Source organism: Sebastes umbrosus, chromosome 2 (genome assembly GCF_015220745.1).
Source record: "Sebastes umbrosus isolate fSebUmb1 chromosome 2, fSebUmb1.pri, whole genome shotgun sequence".
NCBI classification, from domain to species: domain Eukaryota; kingdom Metazoa; phylum Chordata; class Actinopteri; order Perciformes; family Sebastidae; genus Sebastes; species Sebastes umbrosus.
Window position 1 is genome coordinate 18,114,539 of NC_051270.1, and position 23,477 is coordinate 18,138,015.

General features: G+C 38.7%; 1 protein-coding gene across 3 annotated transcripts in view; it reads left to right on the forward strand.

Annotated features, from left to right (window-relative positions):
- Positions 1-23,477, forward strand: part of LOC119478662 (CUB and sushi domain-containing protein 1-like) — a 460,060-nt gene that overhangs the window by 310,581 nt on the left and 126,002 nt on the right. For all 3 annotated transcript variants that reach the window (XM_037753555.1, XM_037753563.1, XM_037753571.1), the window contains 9 exons: positions 1,264-1,446; positions 1,668-1,853; positions 7,847-7,987; positions 10,821-10,942; positions 11,779-11,851; positions 13,880-14,018; positions 15,467-15,654; positions 15,842-16,030; positions 23,109-23,225. In XM_037753555.1, the coding sequence (XP_037609483.1) occupies positions 1,264-1,446; positions 1,668-1,853; positions 7,847-7,987; positions 10,821-10,942; positions 11,779-11,851; positions 13,880-14,018; positions 15,467-15,654; positions 15,842-16,030; positions 23,109-23,225 (1,338 nt within the window). The remainder of the gene's footprint in view (positions 1-1,263; positions 1,447-1,667; positions 1,854-7,846; positions 7,988-10,820; positions 10,943-11,778; positions 11,852-13,879; positions 14,019-15,466; positions 15,655-15,841; positions 16,031-23,108; positions 23,226-23,477) is intronic.

A 23,477-nucleotide genomic window follows, 5' to 3' on the forward strand; every position in this document is an offset into this window, starting at 1 on the left:
TTTGCCAAGAGCGATCCAGAAGCATGGTGGAGCATGTGTTACAAGATGACAGACGTCTGGTAGAATGTCAAATTTTAAAGGAGGGGAGAGAGGGAAGAGCAGTGGATAAAACCACACTGCCATTAAGGGGAGACGGGATATAAAAAAGAGAGTGACAAAATGAATGGAATATGATTGCAGGCCAGTTTGGCAGTACTGCTAATGTGACACTCATGCCAATAAAGCACAGTGTATTGAATCAGATTGAGAGAGCGGGAGCGATAAGAAGAAAATTGAGCACAGTGGGAGGGAAGGACAGGGACAATTTGAAAGGAGGACAGGCAGAAACAGAGTTATAAAGATAAAGAAACAAGGAGAGAAACAACACGTGTACGAGAAGCAGTCGTATGTTATACAATGTCACAGACATCGACGTTGTTCTCTGCAATTTGTAGCTCCTGCTGGTTTCTTAACAAGAGTTGACGCTGATGGCGGCTTATAGCTGAAATGCGTTCGTTTGGTTGCCTAGAATAAAACTAAAAAAGACTCTTTATCTGTGAGTGCCGGTGATTTGTTTCTTCTGTTTTTAACAAGAGTACCTGGTGGCATTCCTATGGATCAGTGCATGTGTTTGCATCTACCTGTGTGCTTCCACAATTTGTTTTGCCTTTCACAATTAAAGCTGAATTACACTATAATTACAATGATGACAATTAGCTGTGAGAAGGGAAACAATATAATTAATTTCTCATAGGTTATATTTATTTTCTTAACACAGCAATGTAAAATAATAAACACTTAGCATGTTCTCATACAGCCGTATTGACGTTGCTACTAGCCCTGCTTTTAAGACTCGTCAGTTCTTACCATCTGTCAACCTGTTGACAATCAGGACTGCTGCCAGCTGTCTTCCAAAGAAAGTAACTGTTGCATATATTTTAAGTTTGGACTTTGTGTTCAGACAGCATGAGCACATCAATCTTAATCTAAACCATAAGTCTGAAAAAGGTTGTAAAAAGTCATAGTTTAGTGACAAAGATGTAAAATTGGCAACTTTGACCGCCAGCAGTATTATGTGAGAATGAACATGGCCACATTACCATAAACACCTCATACATTATGTTCAGATTTGACTCACCGACTATCTAAAAATCAATGTGTGCATGTTATTGCCATTTAACCCAACAAGCAAGAATAAACAACCTCTTATCTGAATGTCAGCATGTGACATGTTGACATTAATTATCAGCATAAAAACACGGCTGCCCGTGTGGTGTGTTACAGAGATCGAACGGGGAGGCTGTGGTGATCCTGGGGTGCCGGCATTTGGTCGCCGTAGCGGTGATCGCTTTCAACACGGTGACGCATTGAACTTCTTTTGCCAGTCGGCCTTTGAACTAGTGGGAGAGAAGACCATCACGTGCCAGCACAATAACCAGTGGTCTGGCAATAAACCCAGCTGTATCTGTAAGTACACACAGTTTATACAGACATATTTATGTTAAGTTGTTTTCCTGTTAGTTTTTTTATTCTAATTTTGCATTCTTCTTCTTTTCTCTTTCTTACTTAGTGCTATATCTATCTATATTTAGTCTTTGCCTTTTTGCTTGCATTTTTACCCAACTACCTATCAACTTAACCCTTTCCTTCCTTCCCAACTTTCTTGCTTCATTCCTTCCTGTTCGTAGTCTCATGTTTCTTCAACTTCACGGCTCCATCAGGGACAATATTGTCCCCAAACTACCCAGAGGAGTATGGGAACAACCTAAACTGTGTGTGGCTGATTATATCTGAACCGGGCAGCCGCATTCATCTCCTCTTCTCTGACTTTGACCTGGAGCCACAGTTCGACTGGTTGGTGATCAAAGATGAAGGTAATTGTATCTTAATATATCACAGTATTTTTTAAAACTTAGTTCCTAAATTAACACCTCAGGATATGTATATGCAAATTCTTACTTGATGAAATATGGATATGCGTGTATATACAAATGAAATGGTCAAATAATTTGGGGGCCCACTCTTTCTCAACTTGTCAACTTCTGATTGGGTTTGGTTGATGAATGGCTAGCTGCCAAACTGGATGGATAGTTGTAATGTTTTATTTTATTGTGCACTTTTCCACTACACACAGAACACTGGGCAATTAGATCATTGTTCCCCATTGTAATCAACATTATTGATTTAAACTGAATCAAGTAAAGCCCTGGTTTGACTGGCTGGTCATTAAAGATGAAGTTGTGTTTAATCGGCTGGCTGTAAACCTGTCCCTCTGCAGGGATGGTTTCTTTTTTTGGAGCAGCGTTTTGAAAATTGCAGGGCAATTAGTGCTGACGCACTGGGCACACTGAAATTAAAGTTGCTGCTTCAAAGTCTTCCAGTTTGTTCCGCTTGGTGATAGATCACTGCTGTCACATGGAAACTACACTGCATGTCTTCTTTTCAGAAAGTAAGTTATTCTATAACTGACATGCCCTCTGGAAAGTAATCATGATATCTACCGTCTAAAAGACCTCTGTATGTAAACTTTATCGTCAGATTCAGAAAGTTAGGTGGGGAGGTTAGGTGGGGAGTTAAGATGAATATTCACTAATATGGCACCCATTAAGTGGTTACTAATTGGGGTTTAGAAGGTTAACTACTGTATGAGTACGCCTAATTTAAAACTCTGCTTTTCAGAATCACACTGAACGTATGTATGAATCAATTTGAACTTAAAGGCTGCACCACATGGCCAACAGCCTGACAGAAAATTGGTTTAAATGTAACACAATTCATTATTGCAATGGTACTTTTAATTTGTAATCATTGATTAAAAAAAGGGTAGATTTGGGGAGTTACAAAGAGACATTGATAGGCTTATCTTATTCATCATTGATAATATACATTGATGATTAATTGGCATTGTCTGATATTCTGTCCTTATGTCACATATTCAAATGTTAAACATTTGGATCCTTATTATTAACAATTTTGCTGTTATGCAGCCAATGTAGGGACTCACAGTCTGCTTTTATGCCTCTAAAAATTGCATACATAAAAAAGAGATGCTTTAGTCCAGAAGGAAAATAAATCTGCATCCTAATGCAATAAGATAAAAAATTCTCTGCATCAGAGACACCCAAGGGCGTTTCCATTCACCAAGGAGTTTGTGTGACCTTGACACTCATGACTTTTATGCCTGGATAATAGAACATTGAAATACAAACAAATGGCAAGCAAAAGTGAACAGAGCAACCATAGTAATAACCCATAAATCTCCTGAGATGGGAAACAGTTGTATGAAATCCAGCCTAAAAAATCTGAATAAGCTTCAAGGTATGCTTTTGAAAAGTATATAAATGGTTAACATAATCAGAAAACCATTGTTGTCATCTAATAGAAGAGAACATAGTGAAAGACTGTTACAAAAGGCTGTTCTGTGAATCTCTCCTCTTAGATAAGACAACGTAGGACCTTGTCACTCTTTCAGCTATTGTCGCATTGCTTCTCTTCTCACTCCTGGTCCCTTTGCCTATCAATGCAATAATGGATACGTGAAAGAGCTTTTGGGTTGCTGAAGAACAAAGAGATTGGCACTTTGCAACTCAGTCGCTGTGTGGCTTAATTGAGTCTAAGTGCTTGGGATCCAAAACTCCAAGTCAAGGAGGAAATAAAAAGAAAAGTTTCTGTGGGACTGTTGGTGAAGAATCCCAATTTCAGATACAGTGTGTTTTATTACTGGTGTCCTTGTGGCTCCCTTCCTGTCCCTTTGCAGGGTTGCCGACTCACATTGCTTGACATTGCACCTTTTTGTAGTTGGATTCATAAGAGGATTTTGAATATTACTTTCAGTAGAGTGTAGACTATGTACTTAACAATGTAATCTAAAACACACTGCAAAGGATCATGCTGATTGCTCTCTGTTATGTTTAAATGATTGGATGGATTTTTTTAAGTTCAGGAATGATGTGAAACAGTGTCAGTACCTTGCTCTTCAGCCATTATTGTATCAATACCATAATCTTCAACTATTTTAAGATGTGTAAATAATCCTGGTGTATCTGATCTGATATTGTACATGCCTTTAAAATATCTAATCAAAATTAGTACAGTAAAATAGAATTGTACTGGTATACCGGTATCAAGGTATACAGTGTTATGTAAGTTGACGGTTATCATACCGCGAACATTTGCTTATCTAAGATATTAAAAAAAACTGAGCAGTCTGGCTGCACTGTTTAGTACAGTATATTTTAATTGTTAATCAAAGGACATTATTGTAAAAGCTCACAGCTGATGTTATTTTTCATTTTGTAGATAATTTAACATGCTATAGTGCTGTTAACATGTAAACTAACATGCAAGTTATATAACACATTATAGTGTCATGCAATTTTTTTTATCAGGTTTATAATTCTGTTTACATTCCTTTAAGGGTCATTATAACTGGTAATAATAATAATAATAATAATAATATAATAATGATGATAATAATAATACAGATGTAATATAGTGACACCGTGGAACTGTAATATTTTCTGAGATGGTTATCGTACCGTAAAAATCTCATACCGTTACACCCTACGATATATATTTTTGCAAAGATTTTCAATTGAATATCACACATTGAATACACTTGAGTACCTGAAGAATATCTGCAGAAGAAGTAGGTCTCACTTTGGCATTGCAACAGCAAATTTATACACACATTCGCTCTGTATGCGAATGGATTACCAAGACTACATTTAAAGATTGTGACAGAGATTGTAAGAGTGGCATTCTAAAGCTTATCAATGAACGGACCAGAACACAAGACACGACCACATCAAACCATTTGCTATGTGGGTAGATGGCCCTTAGTGGAAGAACACGGGAAATGTTGGGTGGCATAGGCCATAATGAATAATCACCAGTGCTGCTTCTCCTACCCATGCAAAACTGCAGGTGTTTTCTGATGAATCACATCTCCTGCTGCAGCACCAATCTGCTAGACTCCTGGTGGGCCATCAGCAACAACAAGCATTGTGTTAGTTTTGGCAGCAAACTGAAGTTGTGCATGCCAATAGCTCATCAGCCTCAGTTGACATTTATAACCACCAATCACACTCAAAATACATTTCCAATCGTATTCAATCAGGACAATAAAGTGGTCTTTATAATCTCACAATGTCTCTCACTTACTTGTGATCATTATGGCGCTGTTGCTGCTGGTTAATCTGTTTATTTCTACCTGCTACAAACTGCTGTTACTTGCTGCGGCGATTGATTTCTCCATCAAGCACCTCAGCCTCCTCCTGTTCAAGTGTCTTATCGCCACATTTAGGGATGGCATTTCTTTCCTTGTGCATTATGTTTATTCCATATCTCACTGATATGGGCCTGCTGGGTTCTGTTCCGTGGAGCCCTTTAGGGTTTTATTACGCTCCCCACTGAATCTGTCGCTGCTGGTTGGATCATTTGGGAGCACCCTCAAGAGCAGAGTGTATTCTGCCAAAAAAAAGTGTGTAGCCATTTGTTGCAGTAAATGGTCCTATGCTGTGACACGAATGTCTCAGACAGAAATGAGATGATGCATGGTTACAGCTGTACAGGCCAGTGGGGGACGTGTAATGGTTTCGGGGCCATTCAATTGGTATACAGTGGGTCCTTTAATGGCTATAGAGCGATGTCTTAATGCCTGAGCGTACCTTAACATAGCAGCCAGGTTCAGTCATTCATTGCAATCATATACCCACAAGGGGGTGATGGGTTCTTTGAACAAGATAATGCTCTCTGCCATGGTGACAGAATTGTCTAGGAATGCATGGCTCAAGACACATTCAGGTGAAATAACGTTAATGGCCTGGACACCGCAATCCCTTGATATCAGTCTCTCTGGGATTCACTCAAATGCGGCATCAGTAGAAAAGAGCATGTACGCATCAACCTCAGGCAGTTGTGTGAAGGACTGATGTCTGTCTGGTTTGCTTTTAACACCAGAGCCCGACAGGTCTGTTGATGAGTCACTGCCGAGACATGTAGGAGCTGTTATTAGGGCTAAAGGTGGTCCAATGCGGTACTGAACAGGGGTCTGAAGTTTCAGGTCACTAAGTGTTTAAGTTAAAAGTTAGAGCTAGGTTTCAGCAGGATAATTAGATTTGATTTCAGTTTAAAGAGCCATGATTCACTATAAGTTTCATCTGACATTAATGAGATGGTTCATGAAACAATTCTGTATTAATGTACAGCGTCATTGATACAAAAGATTTGTTTCACTTTCCTGTGTATTATGAGTATTTTGATAAAGTGCATTATGACTATACTATAGATGTGGAAGGACGTGCATCTCATTTACTTGCTTTTTTTCTTTTTTGGCCTTAAAGGGTAACTTTCGTATTTTTCAACCTATTTTCCCATGTTTTTGTTTCTAACTGACTAATAGCGACAACAATTTCTGAAGTTGGTCCAGTATTGAGGGAGAGCGCTGCAGACGGCAGTTGATCACAGGCTGCAGTATGGTGCTATCGGGGCAAGCTGGCACCGTCGTTTACATCCACTAAAAGTGACTGTTTTTATAAGTTATGGAAAGAGTCTCGCTCAAGGAGAATTCTCGTTCTGAAATATCAGGAGATGACGTGTTGCCGGAAGACAACAGTGGAATGGTGGAAAACATCCATGGTGGAAACGCGAGTGCCAGTCGTGCAGCGTTTATTGTGTTGGAGTACAGAAAGCGTAGCTTAATGTTATCTAAAAGATTTTCAGTGTTATGGCTGAATATTTAGCTGATTTCGACAATGTGGATGAGGTCTTTGAATACGATGGCTGCCCGTATTTGTTTGAGCCAGAGTATACGGATATTCAGATTTCACAACAAGACTTCTTTTTGAGCAGGACCTGGACACAATAACAAACAGACCGGATCAAACGAAAGTTAAGAAAAACGTATTATTTCTCCGTAGAGTCCTTTCCATGATGTTATCAGACAGTTATAATAACAATCTGAGCCTGTCAGAGGCAAAAACAAGCACTTTTAGTGGACGTAACGTTACATTGACGCTGCTCACTTGCCCTCGCAGCTTGATTCGCGGCTGCCGTCTACAGTGTTCTCCTTCAATACTGGACCAGCTTCAGTAATTATTTTCACCATTAATTACTTGGACACAAAAACATTGGAAAATAGGGTCCACGTTGAAAAATACCAAAGTTACCCTTTAATACCAACATTTGAGACACAAAGCTTTCAGCAGCATAGACAATGTAACTCACAGCTGTTGTCAAAACTCCCAACAGTGTAATGGAGTAGCCAAACTGGGCTCCACCAGGAACACGCTATAACAATTTAATACAACATACAGTGTCGATAATTTGTCACTCTGAAAGGAAACATTCTTAGGCACATTTTGCTGCTAATACTTATTTATACTTATTTAATAAGAGTTTGAATTCAGAACTGGTAATGGATTATTTCTCCATTTTGGTACTGACAGTGTTAGAGAACTGAATGAAGTGAATTGAATGGGATCTTTTCACTCCATTAAATTCTTTAATTTGACTGACAGGGAGGTGATGGGCTAATAGCGCTATCCATTGTGCTACCAACAACCTTTTACTCTGGTGATTCCTAGAGAAGTATTTATTAAAGTAGAATATGCACAGTGGTTTGCATTTGCCTGCAAAATAGTATCAAAACAACATAATAGGATGTGCTAACTTTAACAAGAGTCTGAAGAACTATTGAATCATCTCACAGTTCATGTTTTCCTAGCCCTATTGACATTTAATAATTCTCTTAACGGAGTCCTTCACTTTCCAAGTATGTCCTTGGCCTAATGTTATTCAGACGGAATTAGATAAGCACCATTAAAACGTGTCTGTAAAAGATTGTTTAAACTCTGTTCTATTTTAGGCCTGTCTGAGCCAACAACATTCGGGACGTTCTCGGGGAAAGATGTCCCATCACAGATCGCCTCGAATGGACACATCATGAGACTGGAATTTCAATCTGACCATTCTAATACTGGAAAAGGCTTCAATATCAGCTACACCAGTATGTGCTACCTACCTACCCATCTATCTGTGTATGTCTGTCTGTCTGTTTATTAGATTTACTGACCAGTAAAACTTATAAAACTTGAGCACTGATTAAGCCAAAATATATTATTTGCAAAAGAGTGTGATGTGGCATTACTTACAGTAGTATGCCCATTTTGTTGTTTTTTGTTTATCTTCCTTACTCCTACAGTTATCCAGTCAAACGTCAGCAGGGCATCACATTTGAGATGTTTCCAGAGCAGCTACAATGGAGTGTTGAAAGCAGAAAATAGTTCAACAATCTTAAAATGAAAGCAGTAAACATGAGCAGCAGGTCCTCAGAATGGAAGAGAAAGGGTTGCTTGCTAGATACGTCAGTTGCAACAGTGTATGATCATACATAAAGAGATACAAACACAACAGTTAGTTCTCTATTATCTAACGCAGCTGCAATATACAGTATAAAAAAAGGGTGATGGTCTTACCTTTTCTTCAAGCACTACCATCTCACTCTTGCTGTGTTATTACTATTCTGCTTGACTGATGGTGTATTTTTATGTCTTTCTCATGCTTTACTTGGTTAAACCTGTCCCATTGTCGGCTTTGAACCTGACTACTGCAGCCTGTATATTCATCTGCTCTAAGCTGAACTACTTCGGCATGACTGACTCTGATTAATTCTCTGTGATTTCCATGCGGTTGTGCACCGTTTCACACACTTCCTCCCAAATGACCTTGTCTCTGACTCTTCCTTGAGAGGTGACATTTGACAAATCAAACTAACAAAACATTCTTTTGCCTCTTCAACACCACAGAATATTTATTAAAAAGTCCTATCTTTAATCCTAACACAAACACATTTTTTTCACCCTAATCCAAACACAGATAAAAGGTTTGATGCACCATTTGAAGCAAAAACATGCTATCAGAGTTCTTTTTCACTAACAAACATTTCTTAAATTCATTTACAAATATATTCCCCTTTTCTTGGCAATATTATGCAATACTTTTATTGTCAACAGTTGTAAAAAGCACAATCTACTGTAGATAAATACCCATACTATTAACAAAAAAATGTTAGAAAACTACATTCATTTAGTTTTTGATGATGAAACTTTTTGAGAATGTAATTTAAATTAGTCACATAAATTCTACATCGGGATCAAGCATATTGCTGTTTCAGTAATTTGGTCCATTAACATTTTAATGCATATATGAATATCAATTGGTGTTGCTCTGGGTATCTATTTATATGAATAATGTTAAAAATGCAAAAATGAACTTTTACACACCATAATAAATGTTGTTTATTTATGACTTCAAAGTTAAGATAAATTGATCGTGTAGGGTAAAGATTTACTTCAGTGTAATAACAGCTATATTTAATGACATCAGTGCTATATTTGGGTTTAAAAATTTGATGGTTACTATCCACAAATAATTATGTATTTTTTTTTATGACAAATACTAATAATTTCTTTCACACCACTATGAAATTTAAGCAATACAAGTCTATGAACAGTTATAATTCTGCTCCCATACATCACATTGTTGTTATGGACTGTGATCGCCACAGCCCAGCGGCAGCACAGTGCGTTGCTGACCTGGTCTGAGCATGTACTGTAACCATTTGTGCAAAATGACACAAAAACTTGCTTGGAACCAAGATACAAGAAGAAATTACACGAGGAAAAAAGCCTCACTGCACCCCCTTAAAAAATCACACGTTGCCAGTACAAAGCTACACCTTGTACAATGCTCTCGCCTGAAAACAAGACCGAGCCCCTTTGACACTAAATTTTCAACACATTGCTGTCAAAGTTAGAGGTCATATCTGTATTTCTCTTTGTCTCTCTCTGTCACAACCCTATTATTCCGTTTTTTTTCTTTATTTTCTAATCCATCATGTTGATCTCCGTCTTTCATTCAGGCTTCTTCTCTGTTATTTTTGCTTTTTCATTCACACACAACCTTGTCTCACACTTTCTTTATCTGAAACACTCACAGCACGCTCTCTCTTCTCCCTCCTCTGTGGTTTACACATATAATTAGATTTTTTTTGTTGTATTATAATTTTGTGTGTTTTCTCATTTTATACAGTATGTATACATCTCTCTCCTCTTTTTATCCCTCTCAATCTTTTCCACCACTTGTTACTGTACCTGTGTGGGAAAGTATGCATGGTTATTTTCGATGTAAGCCTTTGGCCTTTGTATGCGATATATTTGAACACATGTGCATGCAAATGTGTTTGCATCCATCTGCTGGTATATGTAATATATGTGCATATTCGTTGTGTTTGTGCATATGCCCTTTCCTCTTTTCTTTCCATCATTCTCTTTCTCTCTCTGCTCTCATTTCCTCTCCATCAGTAACTAATCAACCTGAGACATGTCCAATCGCTGGGCGTGTGCTCTGGGTGGGATCAGGTTAATCTCTGGAATGGGGATGATATAAGCTAAACATGACAGGGTTGAATCCACGTGAAGATAATTCCATTCCCATATTTCCATATCAGTAGAGATGTCACATTTACTGACAGTGATACAGCAGTGGTTTTCAAACTTTTTTTTTCTCTGGTAGAACCAATTTTCAGGTATTGAAATAAATTGAAAAACCAGGGAACGCTGTTCAAATTATCAAATACGGTCATGTATTCTGAACCACTCTAATGGTTCAAATATCCATATCAGTAGGCACAATGTGTGGTTTTTCCTCATTCTTTTGTGTCACATTTTCTCTCTGCTCATTCAGTTCCAAAGGAATTTGTCTTTGTTTCATACAGTTCATGTGGTGCTTTGTCTATTGGCTGCTATTTTAACTTCTCTCTCATTGTTATCTCTCTGTAGCATTTGGTCAGAATGAATGTCATGACCCAGGAGTTCCTGTCAATGGTCAAAGGTACGGTGACCAGTTCCTGCTCGGCAGCTCCGTGGCTTTTCGCTGTGATCAAGGATTCATTAGGACACAGGTAAAAATCAGATATCTGTCTAAATCGACTATAATAGGGTGTTATTCACACAAGCTAAATACAGATGTGTATTAGAAGTATTAGCATTAATAGCATGCATATTGGTAGATGTGGGAATCACCAGAGGCCCCATGATACAATATTATCACGATACTTAAGTCACAATACGATCTTATTGTGATTTTAAACATTTGCTGAGTATTTCAATAAGATATATTGCGATTTGTTACCTTTTTTCAACTACAAATTATGCAGTTTGTCAACATCTGTTTTATCTAATAAGATAGTTTCCACTCTGTTCATCTCAGAGTTTTCATTCACATACTGTATTTTGAGATTAGAGATCAAGGGACCCCTTTGAAAATGGCCATGCCAGTTTTTCCTGGCCAAAAAGTTGGCGTAACTTTAGAACGTTATTTAGCGGTCTTTCCGACAAGCTGGTTAGTACCAATCCATTTTTTAGGTGTACTAGTTTCATATGATACTAGTATCTTTGCTCTAGCTTTAAGACTGAACCGGCTACAACCTCTGAAAGACAGAAGAGCTCCAGATTGTTAAAAGGTTAATGGTTTATATAATAAAAGATCGATACTTGATGTCCGTGTATCGATACAATATTGCCACACAAAATATCGCAATACTATGCTGTATCTATATTTTATTTAGCATTAGTAAAATGCTACGTACTGTGTACTCCCCTGTACTTAATTTGTATCTGTATGTAGTTTTGATTTAATTTACTTGTATTTATGTTGTATCCTAATTGCTTATTTTGTTTCTGTTTGTATCTTATCTTAAAATAAATAACACACCTTAATATCATATCCTATTTCCAGGGGTCTGATCAGGTCACTTGCATCATCCAGGAGGGTAATGTTGTTTGGTCTGCGGCTGTACCTCGCTGTGAAGGTAAACACACATACAAACTGTTTACTTTGTGTATGAGCAATGGGTAATCATTGGAAATGTTCAACTTGCCAGAATGTAAGTTGTCAGAGCAGCTTACGTGTGCTTATACACCGTAGGATTTGTATACATTTCCTCTTATAATTGCTTTAGCCTCCAGCCTCCCCACACTTATTCAGCCTGTTTGCACGCATCTTTCTCACTCAACAATAATCTTAAATTGGCACAGGTTCTGCTGAAACTAATTCAGGGAGACGCATTCATTATATGCAGACTCCAATATACAGAGATGTCTCCATAGTGTGCAGATAAGCTAATATGTGGAAGTAATAACAAAACGACAGTGAATGTGCCGTTACTTCAACACTTTTTAAAGGTGAATGTTATCCACTGGCCTGTGAGTATTTGGACGTACTTTTTTTGTATCCCCTCCATCTTGATTGTATTGTCTAAATGACATTATCAAATGTTGGCTGTTGTTAATAAATGGGATGGAGGAGACAATCCAATTGAGTAGGGTTATCACCTTATTAAATATGGAGCATGGGAAAATATTATCCCTCCCGTCGGACAGGGAAGGATAATTATGTTTTATTTCTAGAATGACTTTCTCTTGTGCATCCCATCCATGAGTACCACAGCTTCAGTATCCACAGAATGGGAAAAAGAAATGTAATCTTCTTTAGCTTGCTGAAAGTCTGGAGTTATGAGAACAATCAAAAGGGCGAAGGTTTCAGCTACTTTAGAACAGAATAAAGTGGTAAGAGTGAGAAAGATAAGCAAATTATGCATTGTAGAAAGAGCAATGGATAATAAACAGATCATGAACTCCAGGTCTCAAGGTTTTTTAAAGGATGTTACTATACATGTGAGCTTAAAGGGATAGTTCGGGTGTTTTGAAGTGGGGTTGTATACGGTACTTATCCATAGTCGGCGTATTACCTACAGTAGATGACGGTCGGTGTGCCCCCAGCTTGGAGAAAAAGACAGGAATACCGGCACGGGAGCAAAGCAATGTACTGCTGTGGACGGGGCCAGCAGCAAAATTTATTTTAGCCACCTAAAATGAAGGCTCATCTAAGAAAAACAATATCAGTTTAAGTGTACGCTATATTTAGAATAGCTTTATCTTGCTGTCAGATAGCCCTTTCTAACGGGGAACTGAACTGAAAGTGAAACTTTACTCTCTTCAAAGCCAGCAGACTCTGTTGTGAAAAACAGTATAGATACGTTTCACTTTCAGTTAAGTTCCCCGTCAAAAAATATTATGAATATAGCGACACTTAAACTGATATGATTTTTTTTAGGTGAGCCTTTCTTTTAGGTGGCTAAAATACATTTTGCTGACGTCCCTGTCTACAGCAGTACATTGCTTTGCTCCCGTGCTGATACTCCTGTCTGCTTTTTCAAACTGGGGACGTGGCAAACGTCACAATGGATAAGTATCTCATACAACACCACATACAACAACCAAACTATCCCTTTAATTTGAGTGCTACACAGACCAGACAAAAGCTACAAATACAAAGTTATAAAGTATTTTTATTGATATGGAATCTAAACTCAATTGAAGCTAATTCTTGCATTTTAATGTGCCATGATTGAGATTTTGAGACTCTAAAGTGTTAGCTATAGATTAGTGTCACGATGTGCCAGCTCTGCACAGTTCCCTGAGTTGCAGGGAAATGAGGAGCCATTTCATGGCTTCATTTGACACAGAAATATACTTGATTTGCCCTATAAATTATCATGCTATAATTATTTTAGCCTTTTTTTCAAACAAGATCAACTCAAATGTGTTTACTGTAGCACAAGATTGCCACAGCGTATTTTCAGAAGGTAAATGTTTATGTATGAACTCTGTAAATTCAGAAAGGATTAGAGAGCTAGCGTAAATTGAGCAGATGATGAACCTGCTATCTCAATGTGATATTAGCGTTGTGCTCATGCTATAACACTGTTGTAAGAAAAAGTGATTAATTTCTTTCTCTCTCTCTCTCTGTGGTTGTGTGTGTTTTAATTTCCCTATAGCTCCATGTGGAGGCCATCTCACAGCTTCTACTGGTGTTCTGCTTTCTCCTGGTTGGCCTTCCTTTTATAAAGACTCTCTGAACTGCCAGTGGGTGATTGAAGCACAGCCAGACCACGCCGTGAAGATACACTTTGACAGGTTAGTGATTTGGTTACGTAGGTATCGAGAGGCTTGTTTAAGTTTGCTCATCATCTACTCAGAAAGTTAGTCAGTTAGTCATTTTGTTAGTTGGTCAGTCTTTCAGAAACACCAAAAGTTAGTCAGATATAAATGTAGTAGTAAATAATTATTGTTGACTTTTTGCACATTTTTTTCTGGAAACAAGCCACGAGTAGATGCAGCGTAGCCTGAAATTGCTAAAGCTGAAATTTGTCTTTCTGGGAAGTGACGTAAAGGCCAAGTTATCTTCATCGCCTATGAGGCATTTCATTTGTGTAGGATTCAGCATTTGCATTGCATGCAAATGTCTGGCGCAGTGGCTGGTTAACTGTTATGCTGGCTGGTTAGATATTCAGATGCAGTCTGTGATTGAACAGTTTGTCATCGGCTCTTTGTTTTCTATCTCACCGGGTAGTTAATTGCATTCATGTGCTGTCTTTTTTCTAAATCAGTTTTAACTGTATTTTATGATTAAAATTATAACCAGCAGCACTCAGAGTCTCCAGAACCAACTGGTTCTCAGCGCCCCGCAGACACAACTGTTGGTAATTGCTCAGTCAGTCAACAGTAAAGTCAGTTACTCAGATTGGAGTAAAGGCAGAGATGAAAGTATTGTTCAGCTAGTTAGTTACTGTACACAAGGTAGTTATGTGCTTATTTAAGTGCTCAGTTATTTAGATTAGCAGGTATAATGTGAGTGAATGACTTTTGTTTAGGACTGTCAATCGATTAAAATATTCAATCGCGATTAATCACATGATTGTCCAGAGTTAATTAATTGCAAATGAATCACACATTTTCTATCTGTTAAAAATAATGGGAGATTTGTCCAGTATTTAATACTCTTATCAATATAGGAGTGGATAAATATGCTGCTTTATGCAAATGTGTGTATATGTTTATTATTGGAAATAAATTAACAATACAAAACAATGACAAATATTGTCCAGATACCCTCACAGGTACTGCATTTAGCATAACTTTAGAGCGTTATTGGTACCAGGTTTTCTAATTGCATATGATACTAGTATCTTCACTCTAGCTTTACTAGAGGAACTGAGCCTGCTACAACATTAAAAATTGCATGTGCTTTAATGCGTTAAAGAAATCAGTGTCGTTAAAACAAATTTTTGTTTAACGCGTTATCATGGTAAATTTGACAGCCCTGCTTTTGTTATTTGGTTTGTTGACATTGTTCAATATTCTGTGCTTGATTGAGCATTTCTACTTCTCATCCAGCATAAATACCCTGTTTATTAACATCATTTGCTTCTGACTGCAAACAGACGTTAGCTCTCAGTTACGTTACATTAGCTGGTGTTGTTGTTGTAGCCTGCACACAGATTATGTATGCCATGTGAATGTTATCTTTGTGTATGTCAGGTTATTGTGCATGTTTTTTTTTTGTCGCCTGTGTGTCTGTCTAGGTTCCAGACTGAGGTCAACTACGACACACTGGAAATCAGGGATGGCCCCTCAACCTCCTCTCCCCTCATCGGCGAATATCACGGCACCCAAGCACCTCATTTCCTGATTTCCACATCCAACGTCCTGTTCCTGTTGTTCACGACAGACAACAGCCGCTCTGCAGCCGGCTTCAGCATCAGATATGAAAGTAAGGCTGATTGACTGACTGATAGAAATGTTTGGTAGACACACGCTGAATTGCTTGCAGGTACTCATACGCAGCAACAATGCTTTGTTCAATGCTCGCTGAGTGCACACAATCACACACACACACACACGTATGCACTCACCCTCTTGACCCTGTGGTATTTGTGCTTCTGTGATGTGATTCTCAGGTGTGAAAATGGAGTCAGACTCTTGTCTTGATCCTGGTATCCCAGTCAACGGTCGTCGCCATGGCAGCATCTTTGCCATTGGCTCCCGTGTCTCATTTGCATGTGATCTAGGATACACACTGAGTGATCAGGAGCCAATTGTTTGTGAGCTGAATCATCAGTGGGGTCACGCTCTTCCCAGTTGTGATGGTGAGAATCTTTCTTTCTTTCGTTTTAGCCCTCTTGATTGAAACCTGTAGTGGGCGGAAACCTTTCTCTACCCTTTAACAAAAACAATTTAAGAGCAAGAATTATGTGATAATATGAGGAACGCTGTCACTTGCTGGAATACGTGTTACACAGAAGTTTGTTAAACACAGGAAACAGAGAGAATTTGGTCATCAAGTAAAACTTAAATTCAGTAACATTATCACCTCTTTCAAGTAAACAAAAAAATCTAATTGGAAATGTCCTATAGACACTGGCACAGCAGGTCATTGTGGTCACCTTGTTCCTTTTCCTCAGCGGGTAAAGCCTGGAGTTGCTTAAAACAAAAATAACTGGTGGAAAAGAGGTTTATAAATACACTAAATCCCATGCTTGGCAAAGGAAGTTATCTTGATCTGAATTTAATCTTGGACAAAAAAAAACAAGCGGTCTGATTGATTTTATAAGCTTTTAAGATTATTTTGTATTTATTTTTCCAACTAAACACTGTAGCTCAGAAAGAGTAGCTTATTGTTGTGGTAATTTGGAGCCTCTGAGATTTTTATCAAATGATTTTATTTGTGCTGTATATATGAGTTTGTTATTAGTGAAATTAATCCAGCTCTGCAGAATATGATGAATGTGCATCATCCATTGGAAAACAGAGGAGCATAAATAAACATTGCAGTTTGTGAGACCATGACATCATTCATTTAACTCTTTTCTTTAGATCCTCCATCCCTCCATTATCTATACTGTAGCTGCTTATCCATGCAGAGTCACAGGAGGGAGGAGATGATGCCAGCTGACACTGAGTCACTGGATATGTCTTCAGTCCATCATAGGGCTACCACATATACATTCACACTCACACACGGGCAGTATAATTTTGCCAGTTAACGTAACGCATGTGTTGGGAGCATCCCGAAGGAAAACCCATGCAGGCACGAGGCAGAACATACAAACTCAACAAAAGACCCCAGTCATCCAGCATGTTTCAACCTTGCTCCACTGTCCCATTCTCTTGTTTGGAAAATAGAAAATTGGATCAATCACTTAAGAAACTACTGAATATAAATGCTACAGGTTTAACAAATTAATTATTTTTAATCATACTTGAAATTTATTAAAAGTAAATTGCCTTCTGACTTGTTTTAACTGAGCTGCTGACGGTGACTAGTACATTAAAATGCAAGATAGCTGTCACCTTTAACTCTGAGTCACCTGTGACACTGAACAGCAGGCAGAAGCTGGCAAAGAGTGACCAGTACTGCAGCCGGGTCACGCTCTTACACCACTGTGCCTTGGCTTTACCACAGTTGCATTGTCCGCAGTAAACGATTATTCACAATTCCCTTTTGCAAGCCGCCAGCTGTGTGTTTGTTGTATGTGAGATAAGGTTGAAGATAGTAAAGTTTCATACTTTAGATTACTTTAGTTTTTAGACTTAAATATCACAATGCAAACATATTGAATAACTTTACATTATCAAATATGAACATTAGGTCCAAGCAATATACCTTATAAAATCACTAAACAAGGTCTTATTTCAGCAATATAAGGCAAGCGGTATGCATCAATGCACACTTGCTGCCTGAGGGTTTTATAGTCCACTTCATTTTCCCACTAACTGGTTTGGGAAGGCCCTGAACATGACGGCCCCCTCTTCATGAACATAAAAACACAAGTGGAGTGAGTAGGGCGAAGTGGCTGAAAGAAGGTTGAGCCAGAGTCAGAGGCAGTTATGAGAGGAGAGGGTGTTGGTGCAGTTGTTCCTATCAGGGTTTACGCTGGACTTTTTTTACGGCCAATATGGGCGTTAATATTCCAGAATTCCATATATCATATATTCCATGCCATATTGAACAACTACCGGACATATGATTTAAATAGCCATATACCAGCGTTCATTTGACATGGCTTGAAAATAACTTAAATGAAAACCTGGTCTAAAAGATGAAATAATAAGTTGGTCGGTTCAAATTCTGTTTGTCAAATTCAAAATAGTGTTGTGTAGCCCGTAGGGCTGTAGCCTACCGAATACTATGAAGCTTCATTCATAATGTTGTAATGTTGACAAAATTATTATTATTAATAACTTACCAAAACATTGCCCACAATAGTCCACCTTCTCTTCCCCTCTCTCCGTCTCTCTGTCTCTCTCAAACACGCACGCACTCACAGCGAGCACGGCGCCGCGCTCCTCGTCTCTGTAATTCATTTTCTCAGTCCGAAGTCCGAAAGTCAAAAATTATTGAAAAAAGATAGATATAATCATTTCAAAAACAACATTTCAAAAAAAAAAAAACGTCATAAAATATGATGACAGACACATTCGAAAATCTCAATAGAAGCTTTGATTGAAAAAAAGAAAAAGAAGAAGAAGAAAAAAAGACATTCGGTACCTAGTGGCTTTGTCAAGCGGAGGCATGTAAACGTTTATATAATATAAGATTTTATTTAGCTAAGTTGTCTTGGCCGCATAACTTATAAGTCACACAATATTAGGCTGTTAATTATGCTATTAATGAATTTATTACCCCCGCCAAGGCCAAGGGCCTTGCAGGAGGTTATGTTTTCACCGGCGTTGGTTTGTTTGTTTGTTTGTTTGTTTGTTTGTTTTTCTGTCTGTCTGTCTGTCTGTGAGCAGGATTACTCCAAAAGTTTGCGATGGATTTGAATGACATTTTTTGAGTGGTTGGGTGTGGCACAATGAACAATCCATCCATTTTGGTGGCGATCCAGATTATGATCCGGATTCAGGAATTTTAAGGAAACAAAGGATTCCGATCAACCCCGAGCATTAAGACCACATGGTATAACACATGCGCAGTGTAACTGATGACGCGTTGATGACGCGTGACCCCGCCTCTTTCTGAGAGCAGAGTGATACGTGCGTGGATGTATGGCGAGACATCAAGGTGCGGGAGCTGCTGGCCGTCCGCGGTGTGAAAGAAAAAAATGGTAGATGACGGGATGAGAGACAAGGTAGTGTAACGTTATACAGACATAACAAGGCTGCTGAATGAGAGAGGCATCCGCCGATACGTTACACTCTCCAAGTGCCATTCTAGTTTATTTATTTATTTGTTATGTCTTCCAATGGACATTTTATGCGTGATACCGGCAAAAAGACGGCATATACCGGCTAATGTAAACCCTGGTTCCTATTAGTAACTTGTTTCCCAGTGCTATGCGTTTTTCCATTTCACTGGGTGTAATTGGCAGCCATCGTGTTAATTGTACCATCTATCCCCACTCCAAAGAACACACCACCACAATGGCCCAAGTTGGACATCCAGCCTCAGTGATATTAAACGGGTCAGCAGGCTCTACTGAAACAGATGCTCACTGACCATCGCAGGCCTTCTCATTCAGCGTTTGCCCACAGCTCATGCTGTCATGGGAGATGAATACACAGCGTCTGATTCATTCTGCCGATTGAAAAGAATCCAATTTGAAAGCCAAAGTCAGGATGTCTCAACTTGGGAGTGAGTTCATACCGAGGCAATCTATCTCACAGTATCAGCCATATAACATAAGCAGTTTTAAACGGCCACTGTGACATTTTCAATTTTCAGCCAAGCATGCCATCTCACCAGACAGCTGTTACATTACAAGACACTATTTCAGGATGGCACTTTTCTAAAACGGTGTGTAAGCCTTGACTAGAATATAATATATCATAGTTTACTTTCACAGAAGACCATGGGACTAGAATTACGTGTCAAATATGTTTTAGCTTGACTGATTTTTTGATTAATCACATTATCATTGTCTTTACCTGTTATGCTACTCTACTCTTTTCCTACTTATAGACAATTTCACATGTCCAGTTCCCCTGATTTGCATGTTTTGGAGGTGTGGGAGGAAGCCAGAGCGAACCCACGCAAACGCAGAGAAAACTTGCGAAGTCCACTGAGAAAAGGACTTCTCACATCAATTTATAGGAGAGAGGAAGTCATCTTTAAAAACTCCCACAGCCACACTCGAATCAACTCATACACACACACGGACACATTAACGACAATGATCTTATTTACAGTACAGTCTCAGAGGCGCAGTTAACATTTTAACAGGAAAAGACAACCTTTTTGTGCCATATCGACTGCGTTACGCAGCCACCTAAATTCATTATTTTGACAATGTTGTGTCTGAAAGAAAAAAGCAGAATGACGTGTGGTCCTCCCGCAGGCGTGCAGAAACCATTCCCTTTCAGTAATGCCACGGTGTCTGTCGGACCCAAACCGTTCGTCTTATTCCTGCAGGTCAGCTAAATCGCTGAACAGATAATACACAACACTGGGTGCTCTTTTATGTGTCAGGGAGAATATTGAAGGGGTGCAGTGACATTTCAAAGCTTCCTGTTGGTGCCAAGACAACAACTTGTTAGAAGTGACCAAAGTCACAGTATCCCTTTTAGTAAAAAATGCCATGGCATCCTTTAAGAGGGAGATAATTAAAGACAAACAAGAAAACATGGAGGCAGGAAAGAGGAGGGGGGATGTAGCTGAAGCCTGGTATACCATCTTTCTGTGTTTTCCTCTCCCCTGTCTGAGAAACAAACCGAATCTTTCTGTATCTGCTTTTCTTTCAGCATTCAGTCTCATGCTTCCGCTCTCAACATTGAAGGCCGCCACACTTTGATTTGCCTCTAAAATCTTTGTTAGTCATGAATAGTCTTTCTTTCTGTCCTATTCTTCTCGCATTTTTATGCATCTCACACTTTCTCACACACATGCATTAACAATCTCTATCCTCAAACACACAGATCATTCAACATACTCTGATGTGTTCGTTCTCACACACTGGAGATAGATACAGTATGCACACACACGCGCACACGTGCCTTCCTAACAAGGGTCATTTAGTCAGACGGTGTCCTAGTTTTAGCTGAATCCTGATGGGAGCGTGAAAAAACTGGTTACCGCAACACACACAAGGCTGTTAGTTAGAGAGAGGAGGAGAGCGGCTCTCATCACAGCTACTCCCGCTCTGTTGAAATATGATACGGTATGAGATGGAAGTAAAGACATTGATAGACATAGAGGGAGGGACTGAGAGGTGGAGACACAGCAGCTCTCTACAAACACACTGGAATAGCTGCAGTATGAAGAAATAAGAGAAGCTTTGACATCCGTCTTCATAAAGTCGAAATAATACATTTTACCCAAATCACCAAATGAATCATCGCGCTGTTTATTTTAGGAGATAAAAGGGACTTTTGTGCACCAAAATATATATAAACCTTCAACAATCAGACAGGAGGGACTTCACAACAGTGAAGGAAAAAATGTTATTGCCTTCGGTTTATAGTCTGGGATGTGTTTGTTTCAAGAAAAACACTCCTTTTATATTTCCATGCCAGTCAAGCACCTTGAAGCACTTAAATTAACTTAAATGTAACTGAATTGGGCTGAATAGAATTGAAAGGGATGGAGGCACAGTGAGAGAGAAACAAAGAGTCAACTTGTTATCTTAGTTCAGCAGTCTGTAATGCAGCGCAAGCCCTCTTTTACTCTCCATTACGTTACTGTAGTATCTTCCTTTCTGCTCTATCCCAAATGAGTTTGTCCTGTTCCATATCAGCGGTCCGGCTCTGTGACTGTCTGGTAATGCACACACCAATCCCTCTCTCTTTTTAAACAATCCACTCTTTGTCACACTCTCCCTGCTCTGTTTCTTTTTGTTTCTACATATAAAGTTCATCTCTGGCATTCACCCTTTGTTTTTCTCTCTGTAGCTGTATGTAGTAGCTGCATTTTTTTTTTTTTACTTTCCTTTAAAAATTCTACTTTTCTCTGTAACACAATCACATTTAGTGAAATCAACATTAAGTCTTAAGTGCATGTTATATGCTGTATCTTGTGGTCACAGACAACAACATTATGTTGCTCCGTCACAAATTTGATTATTAAATGATGATATTGAACTGGACACATCATCGTCAGCAGTTCATTATGTGAAAATGTGATCTGACGCCTGTGTTAATTTTAGGCAACTAAAAATAATTCAGGCGAGGTGAGGAGAAGGTTAGTGTCATTGTTTAAATTAATGTGAAAGGGGTCACTCAAAGTGGTGAACCATGCAGAAAATGATCACCTGAATCTGCTGCTCCCTTCAGCTTTACGCGGCTTCATAGACTTTCAGCTTATTTTTTAGCTGTCCGACCCGCAACTTCTCTGTTTTGGTTCACCCTCATGGCATCATTAACGGCCGTAGCAGGCAGCTGTTTTCAGTAAAAAAAAACAACTCCAAACCCACTGTAGGCTTACTCAGTACCAAACAGCAGACACAGTTTGCAACTAGCTGGTGAACATAGTGTAGCATCCAGCTGCTAAAGAGCCAGACATTTCCCTCAGGAGTTGGTGGAGACCAAAAACAGAGCTAAAAGTGAGTGACTATTGGACTTGCTTTTGCCGGTTGGCAAGAAATACGACTCCAAATAAATGATGATGTTGTTCTGTAACTGTATAAATATGCAACTGTTTACTAAGGTGGTGATATGTCAGTGTTGTGTTCACAACTTGCTTGCGGTGCCCCCAAGTGGCCAAAACAATTTCTTCAGTTATTGCAGGTTTATTAAGAAACACATTTGCACAAAATGGAGACATCTGTTGGGATTTGAATGCTGTTGGATTTACAACACCTTTACTTACATTGTGTTGTATTGAATTAGAGTTTATCTTTGTGAAACTGCAGATGTTTCTTTTCATTTTACCTCCTATAATTATTTTAATAAGCAATTCTTTGCATAGAGCACATACTGACAGCATGCTCAGCTCAAAGAAATTCTGGCAATTTTTGCAGGTCTGCAGATTTTAAAGCAGCTGAATGCAGTTTAATTCCGGTCAATTAACTAAAAGTGGACATTTAGAGCAAAGAAATCTATCATTGACCTTCTAACTGTACTTAAGATATCTTTATTTCTACTGGTTAATCTTGGGTAGTCATTTTTAAGAACTTGTTGAGGTCATTGTCTTTAGCTCATTGCAAACAGTTTGTACAATACAATGGTAACATATGAATTTGTCCTCCCTTTCTTTTCCACCCTTCTCTATCTGTCACTTTCTCTCTGTAGCTCTTTGTGGAGGTTATGTCTTCGGTAAAACAGGGACAATTTTGTCTCCTGGCTTTCCTGATTTCTACCCCAATTCTCTTAACTGCACCTGGACTATCGAGGTGTCTCATGGGAAAGGTAAGAACACATATACACGGACATAATAGAAACACCCATTCATTTGATTGGGGAAAATGTTGTTTTTTAATATATTTGTTTCTTCGAATGTTAATAAATATGAAATGGATACGTTTGGAAGATTGCTGTGCAGTTGCACTCTTTATGTTGCCTGATATGTGTTTCTGGTTTGGTGTCTTTGTTCATCTGCTGCTCTGTGTATCTATCCATTCATTCATGCATCCATCCTTCCATCTATCCATTCATCCATGG